The sequence below is a fragment of the Condylura cristata genome, unplaced genomic scaffold (assembly GCF_000260355.1).
Source record: "Condylura cristata isolate star-nosed mole 26May11 unplaced genomic scaffold, ConCri1.0 scaffold00015, whole genome shotgun sequence".
Classification (NCBI taxonomy): domain Eukaryota; kingdom Metazoa; phylum Chordata; class Mammalia; order Eulipotyphla; family Talpidae; genus Condylura; species Condylura cristata.
The window spans coordinates 4,843,373-4,856,670 of record NW_004567116.1 but is presented as its reverse complement, the minus strand read 5'-3'; the positions used below and the strand labels follow the sequence as shown (position 1 = coordinate 4,856,670).

The 13,298-nt window shown below is 47.1% G+C and overlaps 2 protein-coding genes across 3 annotated transcripts in view; both read left to right on the top strand.

Annotated features, from left to right (window-relative positions):
* The first annotated feature begins 1,237 nt into the window (after positions 1–1,237).
* On the top strand, positions 1,238–7,714 carry MS4A7 (membrane-spanning 4-domains, subfamily A, member 7). Of its 2 annotated transcripts, XM_012725078.1 has the most exons (6): positions 1,238–1,468; positions 2,225–2,359; positions 3,658–3,714; positions 5,221–5,427; positions 6,030–6,130; positions 7,491–7,714. In XM_012725078.1, exons 1-6 carry the CDS (start codon positions 1,325–1,327, stop codon positions 7,567–7,569), a joined length of 723 nt encoding a protein of 240 aa, XP_012580532.1. In that variant the 5' UTR covers positions 1,238–1,324; the 3' UTR covers positions 7,570–7,714. The 2 variants fall into 2 exon arrangements, with proteins under 2 accessions (XP_012580532.1, XP_012580533.1); XM_012725079.1 differs by lacking the exon at positions 2,225–2,359.
* A 4,196-nt stretch (positions 7,715–11,910) lies between these two features.
* MS4A14 (membrane-spanning 4-domains, subfamily A, member 14) overlaps positions 11,911–13,298 on the top strand; it is a 15,244-nt gene continuing 13,856 nt past the window's right edge. The window contains exon 1 of the mRNA XM_012725160.1: positions 11,911–12,048. Within this exon, the coding sequence (XP_012580614.1) occupies positions 11,911–12,048 (138 nt within the window). The remainder of the gene's footprint in view (positions 12,049–13,298) is intronic.

Here is a 13,298-nt window from a genome sequence, read left to right as displayed (position 1 = left end):
GACTCCTACTTGCGAGAGATGGACATTAGTTCCTTCGACATGGACACCTCTCTCTCTCTCTCTTTCTCTCTCTCTCTCTCTCTCTATATATATATATTATATTAGTTTATTTTTACATGTTTTTGTGCATTTTTCCATCTCAGTTGCAATCCCCTTGGGTTTCCCATCACCAAATGACACCTTTATTTTTATTAAGTGATTTCTTTTAAAAGATTTATTTATTTATTCATACAGAACTGGGGTACAGGCCAGAGATGCTGAGGGGCGGAGGGTGAGAGGCTTCACCAGAGACAGAGTGGGGAACAGAACAGGCAGATCGACGAAGTACACTGCTGAGGGGAGCAGCGGGCGGGTCAGCAGAGGTCTGCCTCGCCATGTGGTCACCTCCGGGGCAGGCGGGGATCAAACTCATGTGGAAGTGGCTTAAGCTTCTTTGTGCTGTGCTAATTTAACCCGCTGCACCACCAGGGAGGGCCCACCTTTATTTTTATTAGCTCTTGAAGTCCAGGGAACACAAGGAAACTGCCCAGAGGCAGCTGTAGGAGTGAAAAGAAAGGGGAAATATTTGCTCCCAAGTATTAGACTCTTAACTTGCCAAGCAAAGTGCGCTGTGAGGAGACTTCGTTGAATGCGTTTCTCTTGAACTTACCAGTTTTGGGTTTTAGAAGCACAAAATGGATTTAAGAACATCTAAGTTGTAGGGTGGTTCTAAGGATTAGGTGTGGATGGCCTCATACCTGGAAGGCAAAAGGCATGAAATAAGTGTTGCTATTAGCAACTATTAGCTTAATTGGGCAAGGCAGTCAGTCTAGGTGAGACTGACCCTCTACAGGAAAGGGGAATGGAAGAGGACCCTTAACGTGTTAGTGGAAAGAAAGTAAGAACCCAAGGGAACACAGACCAGCAGCTGTAAGAGTCCCCTTCTGTAGGAGGTGGTTTGGGGGTACTCCAGGTGAAGCAACGGTGCAGGGTAACAGAGAAGCTGGAAGTAGGGGTAGTTAGAGGGAGAGATCAGCCCCTTGGGACCACAAAGCGAGTTCTATATGAATTGTTCACATCTGAATTGTGGGGCTCCGCGACAGAACTCCAGCCCCCAGGGCAAGCTCCTGCCCACAGTGGTGGGCCAGTGCCAGCTGAGATGGTGCCAGCCAGCCAGCTTCCCCGTCCTCCTCACCCACGCTCAGTTCTGCTATGAAGGGCAAGTCACTGGTGGAATAATGAAGAAACGACTCTTTCAGCTCAGTGAAGACTGGTCCTCGGCCTATATGGAAGTCCACCGTGGGTCCTGACTGCACCCCCTGGCTCTTCCGGCCTCGCCCGCACCATGCCATCCCGGTCCCGGCCCCAGGGAGCCCTGGCAGCATCCCCCGCAGAAAGAGCTGTTATCTCCACAGGAGAGAAACCTGCACATTTCTACCAAAAAGAAGACAACTTGGAGGGTCTGCAGAAAGAACCCACAGTCCTGGGGGTAAGTTCGCCTTGTTATAAAAGAAACGCCAGGAGAGCTGTGTGATCTGGGAAAATCATATTTTTTTCTTCCTGTCTGACTCTACATTATTAGGGACATGAAAGGGAGCTTTATGGGGAGAAGCGGACTCCTCAGGCCTTTCTGTAAACTTAAACTTCTAGGTCTTTCCCACCTGGCGCTACACAATAAATCTCTGAAGCTTTAGGAAGCACTTACTTCTGTCATGTATACATGAGATGAGCTGAACCGTGAGTGGAGAATGTGTTCAACACCTGTAGATTATTACTGTTATCCTTGGAGTCCTAAAAATCATCATTAAAATGCATTAACAACTGAGATGAACTATGGCACTAAAACCTTCCTGCTCTACTTTATCTCCATGGAAATCCTGGCTGTTGTTAACACCCCCTTAGTCAATTTTCTTGCTTACCCATCTAACTCCACTGTGGCCTAGAAAACTTTTCTCCTTTTAGTTTTCCTAGGAAAAAAAAAATTGTCAAACATCTTTTTCAAAATAAAAGTTAAATGTGCATATCACTCCTCCCTGATTTTGCTATTTTAACAATCTTATCAGAGAGGAAGTTAATGTTACATGACTTTTTCTTGGAGAATTTAACTCCTTAGACACAGTTCTCTTTCTAGTATGACAAATTGTAACAGAGCTTGATACTCTGGATCATTATCCCTACACATTCAAAATAATCAGTTTCATCAGCTTAAAATGTGTTCTAGAATGTTCCCTCTTGTCTCTTGTAGATTATCCAGATCCTGTGCTGCGTGATGATTTCAAGTTTGGGGGTCATTTTGGTTTTTGCCCCCTACTCTCCCCACTTCAGCACAGCAGTTTCCACCATTGTGACGTCTGGGTACCCATTTGTGGGATCGCTGAGCGTGAGTAGAATTGGGTCACAAAGAGGTGAAATTCTTCATGAATGCTAATGCCAAGTCATGGATGGAGTGACTCGGCCCCAGGGAATGATTGGTGGGGCAGGAGGCAAGAGGGGCAGGTGAAGCACAGGAAATGTCAGAACATGTCTTCCCTGACATTACCGAACACATGGGAAGGTGGGAGAGAGCTTTCACACGCTTCTTTAGGGTTGGAACGAGGTCACTGGATTCCCTCCACTCTAAAACTCAACCGCTTGACAAGCAGATAATGGAAAGGTGATTTTTAAAATAAAATAATGGCCATTTGGGAGGTTTTCAGAGAATCAAGCTACATGTGAGGTCTGTAGAAGGCAGGCAACCTCCCTATGTGCTTAGATGCCATCGTCAACCCCCGAAAACTCTTCAGCTGCCTTCTGCCTGCGAAGGACCCATGACCCTTATCCTGGAGAATCGCCAGCGCAGACTTACTCGTCCTACAATGGTCACCTCCTTTCCATGTTGTCGCCTATGTGGAGAAGGAAGTGACATATATTCTAGCCTATGAGGGGAGAAAATGCTGCACATTCTAGACAGATGGATTCCACCAAGTCTCCACACTCCTCTGTGAGCAACTCCTGTGTGAGCACGAGCTTCACAACCCACCCCCACCGCCAAGGCGGGATTTTCTCTCTAACCAGTGGCCCTGACCTCCCAGTTCTCTGAGAGAACTGGAGTTAGCTCATGCAGAACCTCTCTGTCTGTGGTTACTCAGTCCCGAAGCCACAAACTTAATCAGTGCTTCAGCTTCTCAGAACATCTTCCCAGCTGGATCCTCACCACTGACTCCTGGGGCTTTATGGTAGCAGAGTTTACGTCTGACCCAGCACTTCCCACCTCCCTCAACTCCTGGTCTTACTGAGGCCACTTGCCTCAGGTCAGGCCCCCGTTTCTACTGGTTGCACCACCTCAGCCTCTTGCCCACACGCTGTTGTTGCCTGCTGTCATCTCATGGACCCTTCAAGCCACCGGTCTCTGTCAGCTTCCTCCCTTTAAATCTTGTAATTTAATAACACTCTCCTCCATCCTTTTTCTGCAGATTTTCTCAGCTCCTAGTCATTTTAACTAACATAATCCCAGCGCTCTGTGCACCTATTATCTTCAAGGTCCACATGAAGACAGAGATCAGGCCAGTCAGTCCCGGTTACACCATCCCTCCACTGTCTCTCCCTAGAAGTTTCATAGTTCTTGTTGATTGCGTGATGGCCAGAAGCACGCTGTCCAGGTTCCACAGAAAACTGACCACTTCTCTCTTTTCTGAGCAGTTTGCCATTACGGGAGTCCTCTCGATCATCTCTGGAAAAAAGTCCAGTAAACCTTTTGTAAGTATAAGAACCAACACATCTCACTCTGTTGGAGTAAAAAGAACCTCGGGATTAATTCTCCCAACTCAAAAGTCCCTTTGGGCTTAAAGCAGGAGAGGGGCCCAGGTGTTCCCCACTGACCACTGGCAGCACCGGAAGAGCCTGAGCCCTGTGTTTCCTTGCCTCCGGGCAGTGCCCTGCTCCAGGCTTGGGGCAGGTGTGCCTCAGCTGCTTCAACAGTGGGATTCTGATCTCTGTCCTGAAACCTCTTCAGCTGGTTATCTTGGACCTGAATGGGAGAGGCGACCATCCTAGCTAAAGCTGAGAGGTATTTTTCTAGAAAAGTTGGACTCACAAAGAGTCTCTTTCTTTAAATGGCAAAGGCAGAGGCTGAGGTGTGTGGGCTCCACTCTGTGCCTCTCTCCTGAACCCCCTCAGAGACAGGGACTCATCAGACTGTGGGCACTTTCCTGACAAAGGTGGGGGCTGGGAAGGATTGAGGGTGAGGGGCTTTCCAGCCTGTCCTTGAGGACTGCTCCCTCCCCGCTACCACAGCCCACAGAGAGGACTCAGGGAACCCACACGTCCTGACCCAGGAAGTTCCAAGGTCTGATTGGTCTCAGGTGAGGACGCACAAGACGCGTGACGTGTGTGTGATATGATGGATGACGTGCGCTAACCACGCCGTCCATGCTGACAGCCAAAGTGTAGGCCAGAGCTTGTGCACAGGCTTCTGAAGACCTCAGAACACTGCCTGGGGTTGGGGCTCCGGGCCGGGACTTAGGAAGCTTGTATCCCACCCATATCACCCTGGAAGCCTGCCACCCTGTCGCTGACATGTCTGAGTCCTGGAGAAGGCTGCTTCCTGCTCTGGTTTCAGTTTTCTCGTGTGGGAGTTAAACATGTGGACCTCAGAGGTGGCTCCCCAAGTGCCCAGAATACCCAGAAAGGAACCCTTGGGGTGACTTGACATGATGGGGGACCCACATGTGGGCCCGCTGCCTTGTGGGTAGGTAGGAGTCCAGCCTCTCCAGCTTGCCTCTGCCCTTTCCCGGAGGCTGCTTCTCTGTGGAAGGAGGCATACATAGGTTTTCCCAGAAAGGACCAGAATCCATATTCTAGAGGCCCTTAAAGCAACGGATGGTTCTGAGGAAGTCCAGGGAGATACACAGAGGCCTGGGCAGCACCACCTCTGTCAGCCCGGTACCACCTCTGTCCTCAGCACCGCAGAGTGGAGGAGCCATTTCTGCCACTTGTGAGGCACACACTTCTGTCATGGAGAAGGAGTGAGTCATACATTCGCTCCATAGATATTTACTCATTGAATCAGGTGAGAAAGTGGAGCTACAGAGATGACTAGACGGCAGTCTGGGCCTGGGGGTGGTGCCCGGATTAGAGGGGCTGGTGGGCTGGCAGACCACGCGGAAGCCTCCGCAGGACCACGGAGGGACGGGTGGGCAGGAGGGGTGGCAGGTGGCACGGTGCGCGCATGCGGGCTGGATCCCACTGCAGTTTCTCCTGCAGGCCCTGAGCAGCCTGGTCTCCAACGCCCTGAGCGCCCTGGCCGCGGGGGTGGGGCTCTTCTTCCTGGGGCACAGCCTGGGAGCCGTGGGGGCGCTCTCTCGACAGTGTGACTCAGAAAAGGAGCATCTCCCCTCCTTGCCTTATGCAAGCTACTATCATTCAATAGCTGAAGTCAAGAACTGCCTCCTGGCGGGTGTCAGCCTCACAGTAAGTGTTTCGGATTGAATATCCTGTCATCTTCTGCTTCAGCAGTCTTGTTCTGTTGCTCTGATGGTCTGGCAGCAGAGGGACAGGGTGATTAAAGGCCAGATTGCAGAATCTGAGATGCATGTGGTGTCCGCTCAAAATGGGGTCAGGCAGAGCTGCGGTCTCCTCTCCTCTCCTGCCACCTGTTGATGGTGACCCCTGGGCTTAGTCCTCACTCTACAGAATAACGGCGGGTAGCAGAAATGGAATACACATGAAAATGATCAGAATTGGCAAAACACAAAGTTCCAAACTGAAAATGCACTGAGACCATGGTAGAAAATAGAAAACAAACCCATACCTGGAAACATCACTGTGGCAGTGAAAACACCAAAGACAACGAGAAGGACAGCAATTAGATAGAGTCCAGGACCGAGTCAGCTCAGGGTGTGAGAGCTCAAGGTTGAGATGAAATCGTCTGTTTATTTGCCTTCTGTGAAGGATGCCAAAGAGAAAGCAGGAGACAGGGTCCACCCCTTTCCTCTGTCCCTTCTCCCTCTCCCAGTGTCCTCCCAGGCAGGCAAGGGCTGGCCACGGAGCCAACCCTGTGTTCTGACTTACAGGGCATGCTGGTGGTAATGCTTGCCTTCACTGTGCTGGAGCTCTTACTGGCGACATACGCGTCTGTCTTTTGGTGGAAACAGGTCTACTCCAGCCACCCTGGGTGAGTGGTCTACCGTCACGCCAGAGATTTCAGCTTTGATGCTGCAGGTCTAAAAAGTGGCAGAAAGGGCCTCCCTGGTGGCACAAGGGGTTAAATTAGCACAGCACTAAGAAGCTGTCCACAGCCACTGCAGCAGGAGTTCACTCCCCAGCCTGGGAGGTGACCCACAGGGCCCAGCAGACCTCTCTGTCTCCCCGCTGCTGCCCTCAGCAGTGGATTTCAGTCCATCTGCCTGTTCTGCTCCCTACTCTGTCTCTGGTAAAACCTCTCACCACCACCACCTTCCCACCCCGGCTCCTGTATGCATACATCAGTAAATCTTCTAAAAATAAATAAATAACAAAATTTAAAAAGATAAAATAAAAATAAAATGTGGCAGAAAGAGAGCAGTTACTGCTCACGGGTTGCCTGTGGAAGGCATCTGTGCCACGATGATATTCTGGCATTTGGGCTAAGTCAGTGGCCACTGGAATTCAAGCCAGCTAGAGAGCTGCTCCCTCTTTTTAACACGTATTTATTCTCTACATCATAGCTCACTTTGGGACAGTATCTGATTTCTGCTCTCAGCTGTGGTCCCACAGTTCTCCCTTCACAGTGGCCTGCTGGTCCATCCCCCACCCCCGCCAGCCCCTGTACACTTCCCTCCCCAGCCGTAACCTCTCCCTTCTCCACCCCTGCTCTCAGCCTCAGATCCTTGGTCAGCTTGCAAGTTCTGCCTTTTCCCTGACCTTTTCTTTGGTGTGTCTATATTCTACATATAAGTGAAACCACCCAATAGTTACCATCATCCCTCTGACTTATTTCATTTAGCATCATCCCTTCCAGCTTCATCCAGCTAGAGAATTTACTAGAAGGCTATATGGCTATAGCAATCATCCAGCCAAGCTCACATGCAAGCACCAGATCGTGTATGGTTCAGGCTGATGATCTGGGAATCCTGTTACTCGTGTCCTGAACACAGCCAGCACCCCCCCACCCCAAAAATCACCATAGCCAAGTTCCCTTGCTAGTGGGAGGTTTTTACCAGGATATTATGCTTCTGTTCATGCTTCCTGTGTTGTTCTTACTTTTCTTTGGGTTATCATGTGAAAATACTTTTATTTCCTCCAAAGATTATGGTAAAGAAGAAAATGTGTAAAATGACTGAATATTATGCAACCATGGTCTCAGTAGAAAATGGTCCATGATTAGCAGACTGGAGAATGTCACTTCTTTGAAATAATATTGATGCAATTATGTGTTATGGTCAAATTGGAGGAGTTAATCCTGCACAGAATTTGGAGTGAAACTATAAATATCTATCCAGAAAAGCCACCAAATTCGGAGTTTAAAAGCTACCAACAATTTATGTCTTTTCTAGAGTGTACTTTCTTCGCCTAAGTCACAAGATCATACCCAGCATGTCGAAAAGAGCTCTTCAAGGTCAGGGATACGAATAACGCTTGACCTTCAAGGAGAAAGGAGGAGCAACTCCTGGCAAAATGATTAAGCTCTGCTGAAAGTTCAGCTACTTTACAGCTCTAGAAAAAAATCTTAAAATAGGTTTTGCTTTGGGGCCCTCCCTGGTGGCACAGCAGGTTAAAGCACAGCACTGAGAATCTAAAGCCGCTTCCACATGAGTTCGACTCCCACCTGCCCCGGAGGTGACCGCATGGCGCGGCAGACCTCTCCTGACCCGCCCGCTGCTCCCCTCAGCAGTGTACTTCGTCGATCTACCTGTTCTGTTCCCCACTCTGTCTCTGGTGAAGCCTCTCACCGCCCCTGAACCTCTGGCCTGTACCCCAGTTCTGCATGCACAAATAAATGTCTTTTAAAAAAAAAGGCTTTTAAAAAAAAAAGGTTTTGCTTTGTATTAGCTCAGTGTGAGTAATTGTGTTGTTCCTGAAAATAATTTTTCTAAAGCCCAGGTGAGTAAAATTTTACTAGTCTTCCAAAATTTCTATGAAATGTATAAATTTATCTGAGTAAACTGAACAGGTGACTCACTTCTCTATAAGTTAGAAGAGAGAAAGTGTGCTCTGTGTTGCTGTGATAAGCCACATGGGTTCTGTTTCTGTTTTAGTTTCATACTGATCTTGCTTAAACATTGGCTATTATGGATTGAATGAATGTAATTAAAAATACTTTTAAAGTATGTGGTTCCATCTCTGTTAGTTGAGCAGGTTAAATTCTGTCCTGGAATATGACTCTATATCCTGTCTTTTCAAATGACTTTATTCTTGAATATATAAATTCAAAGATTATAATTTTATTAAACAATATGACCTACCTAATAAAGAAGTTCCTAAAATTGTCTCCTGGGACAAGGCTATGAGTCATGTCCTACAGGGAACTGTACAACAGAAATGCATGTGTCTGTTTCCCAAATAACATACATAAAAACAATCAGAGAAGTGGCCCTCCCTGGTGGCGCAGCGGGTTAAAGCACAGTACTGAGAATCTAAAGCCGCTTCCGCATGAGTTCGATTCCCGCCTGCCCCGGAGGTGACCACATGGCGCGGCAGACCTCTCCTGACCCGCCCGCTGCTCCCCACAGCAGTGTACTTCGTCGATCTCCCTGTTCTGCTCCTCACTCTGTCTCTGGTGAAGCCTCTCGCCGCCCCTGAGCCTCTGGCCTGTACCCCAGTTTTGTATGTACAAATAAATAAATCTTTAAAAAAAAAAACAAAAAACGATCAGAGAAGTAATACATGTACTGGTCCTTGGCGGAAACCCATCCAGTGCCTACACACATAGGAGACACCATGTGTTCCGTAATCTGTGTATTCCGACAGTTCTCCCCTTCATTCCCAATAAAACTCAGCACCTTAACTGTCCTTCGAGGTTCTGGACTCTCACTTCCTCCCTGGGCTTCCCTCCTCCTTGCTTCCTCCAATCCAGCCACGTTAAGCTTTTGCTATCACTGGGTATATTAATTTTTCAATAATTTTACCTTTGCAGACCTCTCTATCTGGAAGGTTTTTAAGAAACAATTTCCATGGCTTGCTTTCTTACTTCTTTCAAAAGTTTCTTCAAATCTCTCAGCCTCAGTGAAACCCTCTCTGCTCCCCCTACCACCAACTTACATGAAATTGTAACCCTGTTTCTGCTTCAATCACTTGTTTTTTTTTCTCCATGGCACTATCACCATCTGACAGACTGTATGTCTGATTGTTCATTCATTATATACATATTCCTCCACTAGTCTATAAATTCCACCAGGGCATTTGCCACTCCCTGCTAAGACTTCCAGCTCATGTTTGTGTTTTCAGCTGTGTGTGTGTGTTTGTGTACACATGAAAACCTGTGTATGAAAATTTTAAGCTGGGCGTGGAAAACCTTGGAGATTTCTCTTTATTCTATCAGCCAATCAATGCAATAAAATCATATTTTATCCAAGATCTAGCTCATATTTTTTGTTATGTTGCTGTTGTTAAAAGAAAGTTTCTTTGGGATATCTAGAGAACTATATACAGAACTAGCTGGAATAATATTCCAAACTGAGGGAAGATGCAGCTGTGAGACCAGGTATCACACTTATGACTCTTCTCCTGAACTCCTTCCTGTACCATCACCACACTGTCCTCCACAAATTGCGCAGCATCCGCTCACCTTCCAAAGTCAAAAATCTGGAAGTTGTCCTGGGGTCTTTCTTCTGCCTCATTCACTGTGGGGACCCAGTTAGGCAAGAACACTGAAGAAAGGTCTAATAAGATCATGGCCAGAAAAAGAGTCAATGGTTTCAACCAGTCCAGACACTGCAAGTATTTATCATACATACCAGAACTCTCTGGTACTACTCTTGAGGTTTTTTGTAATGCAAATTCACCCAAAAAGTGACCCAACATTAGTGTCTGAGTTCATGCCTCACAAACATTCCAATCCTCCCTCCCATCTGAGCCACTCGGTGGAAATAGTCCCATGTCTGTGTGATGAAGTGCGTGCTGAGGGAACAGGGTGAGGTAATTCTCTAGGATCTGATCGCCACCTCTAACCTCCATCCAGCAAAATCCCAAACCCTTAGTCATACAACCCCAAGGGAATATATTAGCCAACAGCCTGAATAAGCTCAGCAGTGCGTTTTCCCCAGTCAAACGGCCAGATGAAAATACATCCTGGCTGACCACAACCCTTGACTGCTGCCATGGGACACCCCCCCCCAAGCTGGGGCTTAGCTGTACCTCAAAACCTGACCAGACAGAACATTAATATAGCAGTGTGCATTGTTTTAACCTCTAAACCACTGCTCACCATCAGTAATACTGTCCTAAAACCCAGGCATGCTGCTTGAGGACAACTCTTCCCCATCATTTTAAAGGAGAGAAAACAGTGCAGGAGTGATTAGCTCTTGGCCTCTGTCCCGGCCACCATGTTGCCATTCCACAGTCTGCGTGTCATCACCGGGGTGGGTGGGTTTGCGGCTGCTGCTTGTCCTGTCCCAGAGTGATTTTAGAACAGTGCAGTCCTCAAAATGTCTCTCCGTGATGGTCTATCCATTCTGCTTAGAATTTAAACACAAACTTAATCCCACATTTTGCTTTATTTAAAACGTTGCATTAAAATCTCCCTGAATAAACACTGGCAGAAATGCATAGATGCATACTTTCCCAGAAGTCTGGATGTGACAGCAAAGACATTCTAGGACAAACTGACAGTCTGTTGTGTCTTTGTGTCATTCTGGTGGGTTTCACCACAGCGGACATTTAGCGATGTCTGATGGCAGTTTGGTGGTCACAGCTGAGGACATGTTCCTAGAATGTAGTGAGTACAGACCAATGACACAGAAAATCTCACACCGCTCAGAACAATTCCCCACTGCAAAGAACTAGCCGGTCCTAAGTGTCTGCAATGTCAAGGTCAAGGTGCCCCGCTCTCCACGGTGGCACAAGCTCAGAAATGATATATTTGTACCCAGTGTTTTGTCCATGAAGCCTTTTATCCATATGATTTAGTAGCTACTGTCCTACCACATACAGGAATATTAAGGATTGGCTTGGAAAACAAAATTCCAAAAGTCATTTCTGATGTGTTTATTGTGTTAGTGTGGTAGAAACCAGGGAGATCTTGAGTGGAATTAATCTCACTTGACTCTCGTAAAGCTAAACCTGCTCTGTTTAAGTGGCAACTACGTGGGATCCTGCACCTTCTCAACTGGTTTTTTTACTACAAAGGAACTTACGACAATAAAAGGAATTTCATACTGCAGAGGAATGAGTGAATGGATGATCCATCAGCTATAACTGGAAACTTTGGAAAAGGGCAGAAGCATGGTATTTTAAATGAGGAATAACAGAGATTTTGGAGACACACAGGTAAGCTTGGTACCTATCTGTGTCCCTCAGTATGTGGCCTTGGGCATCTTTACCTTTCCATATGCAGGTCCCAGAACTGTAGAGTTGTTAAAAGTATAAGCATCAATATATGTTTAAAGAAAACACCTTGTAAGCTACCTGGAATGTGTTGGATGGTCTGTAGATCTTACTTCCTATGTGTTTTGTAGATAGAGACAAGGCTCATTTAGCATCTATGTACTTGGTGTTTACCATCTGTTTATAAATAAGTAGAGTAGAGGCTAAGTCTTGTGGATAACTCGATCCTTTGCCAGGAGGACAAGGAGCTAGATGTGCTCTAGAATTCTAAGACTCTGTGACTTAATGCCTGTGATTCTGGAGTTCTGGTGCTGTATAGAGTAACTACTAGGGGCTCTTTGCTAAGGACTCCATGTGAGACTGATGGAGCACCATGACTTGGATTGCAACACTCACTCGCTCATTCTTTTAATCGGGTCTCACCTTTGAATCATGGAGTCATCATCCAAGGTCAGAAGATCAACTCCTACCATCACCATCCAACCCAATGAAACCATATTGACAGCAATTCCTTTTGGGCCTCAGAGCTCTCTGCTGGAATTCTTGAAGGGAGAGCCAAAAGTCTTGGGGGTAAGTTCACTCCCATCCTTGGGTCTTCATGAACATGAGAAAAAGGCCATTTCTCCATGGGAGTCTGCCGAAAGAGGGACAGCTCCCTTTCTTTCCGTCAATTCTTATCTTCAACATCTCCTCTTGACTAACCATGAGTATTTTTCTAAGTTATTTGTTTGTACAAATAATTGGATCATCAGAAGCCTAGGACTTCACTTTCCTCGAGTTTTCTAGACAAGAGAGACATTCTGTGTAGCTCACTCCATGTCTTAGCAATGCTTCTGAGACTGTATTTAATGCTGAGAAATAAGATATTTAGCTGTTATTCTTAACTCCCCTAATCCTGAGGACTCCCTAGGGCTGTTTTGTGAGCAGCTAGTGCTGTCTTTGAACCCCAACTGACAGGTGCAGGCATCTGGTGCAATTTTCTCATTGTCTTATTGAAGGGGTCACCTCAGAGTGTGGTAGCACCTGCCTTGGAGCTAAAAGCCACTGGCGAAATTAAACTTTTCAGTGCCATCACAGGTACAGGCGTTCTTTGACAACCATATTCTTTGAAGCCCTGTTGTGAGCTACCACATAGGTAGACACATAGTCACAAACATTCCTGAGGGAGCTGGGCGGCAGCCTCCATGTGTAATACAACTTAGGTATGGCCTGAGGGGGAAGCTCAGAGCGGGGGAGAAGCTGTGCCCACTGACCTTACAAGATGGCGTGGTGCCCTCTTCTGGCAAATGGCTCGCAGGTGTTGTTAAGGGGAAGGATGTTCTAAAAGAACTCTGCAGAGTTTTGTGGACCCCACCCCCTACTCCAGCTTTCTGGACTCCACCCCTACTCCAGTGATTGGAAACTACAACTCCCAGCAGCACCAGGGAGAGAACTGTGAGGACCCAAGGGTGGGGCTAAGCAGGCATTCTGGGACTTTGGGAGATAAATAGAGAGCGGTTTTTCCAATTGTTGCTTTGGAGAGGTAACCGATCTCTCTTTCTCTGGAGCAAGGCTCTCAGATGGTGGGACTGGGGCTAGCAGTTGTTTACTAGAGCTCCAAGTTAGCTGAGCTGGTAAGATATTCCAGTTACTTTTGTATCCCTCTCTCTTTCCCTAGGTTGTTCCTTTTCCTTTCCCCTTTTGTAAATAAACCCGTTACCCCTTGTGTGTGTCTGCAGAACAATTACTTTATTTTTTTTAATTTATGGATACAGAACTGGGGTATAGGCCAGAGGTGAAGGGATGGTGAGAGGATTCACCACACACAGAGCAGGGAGCAG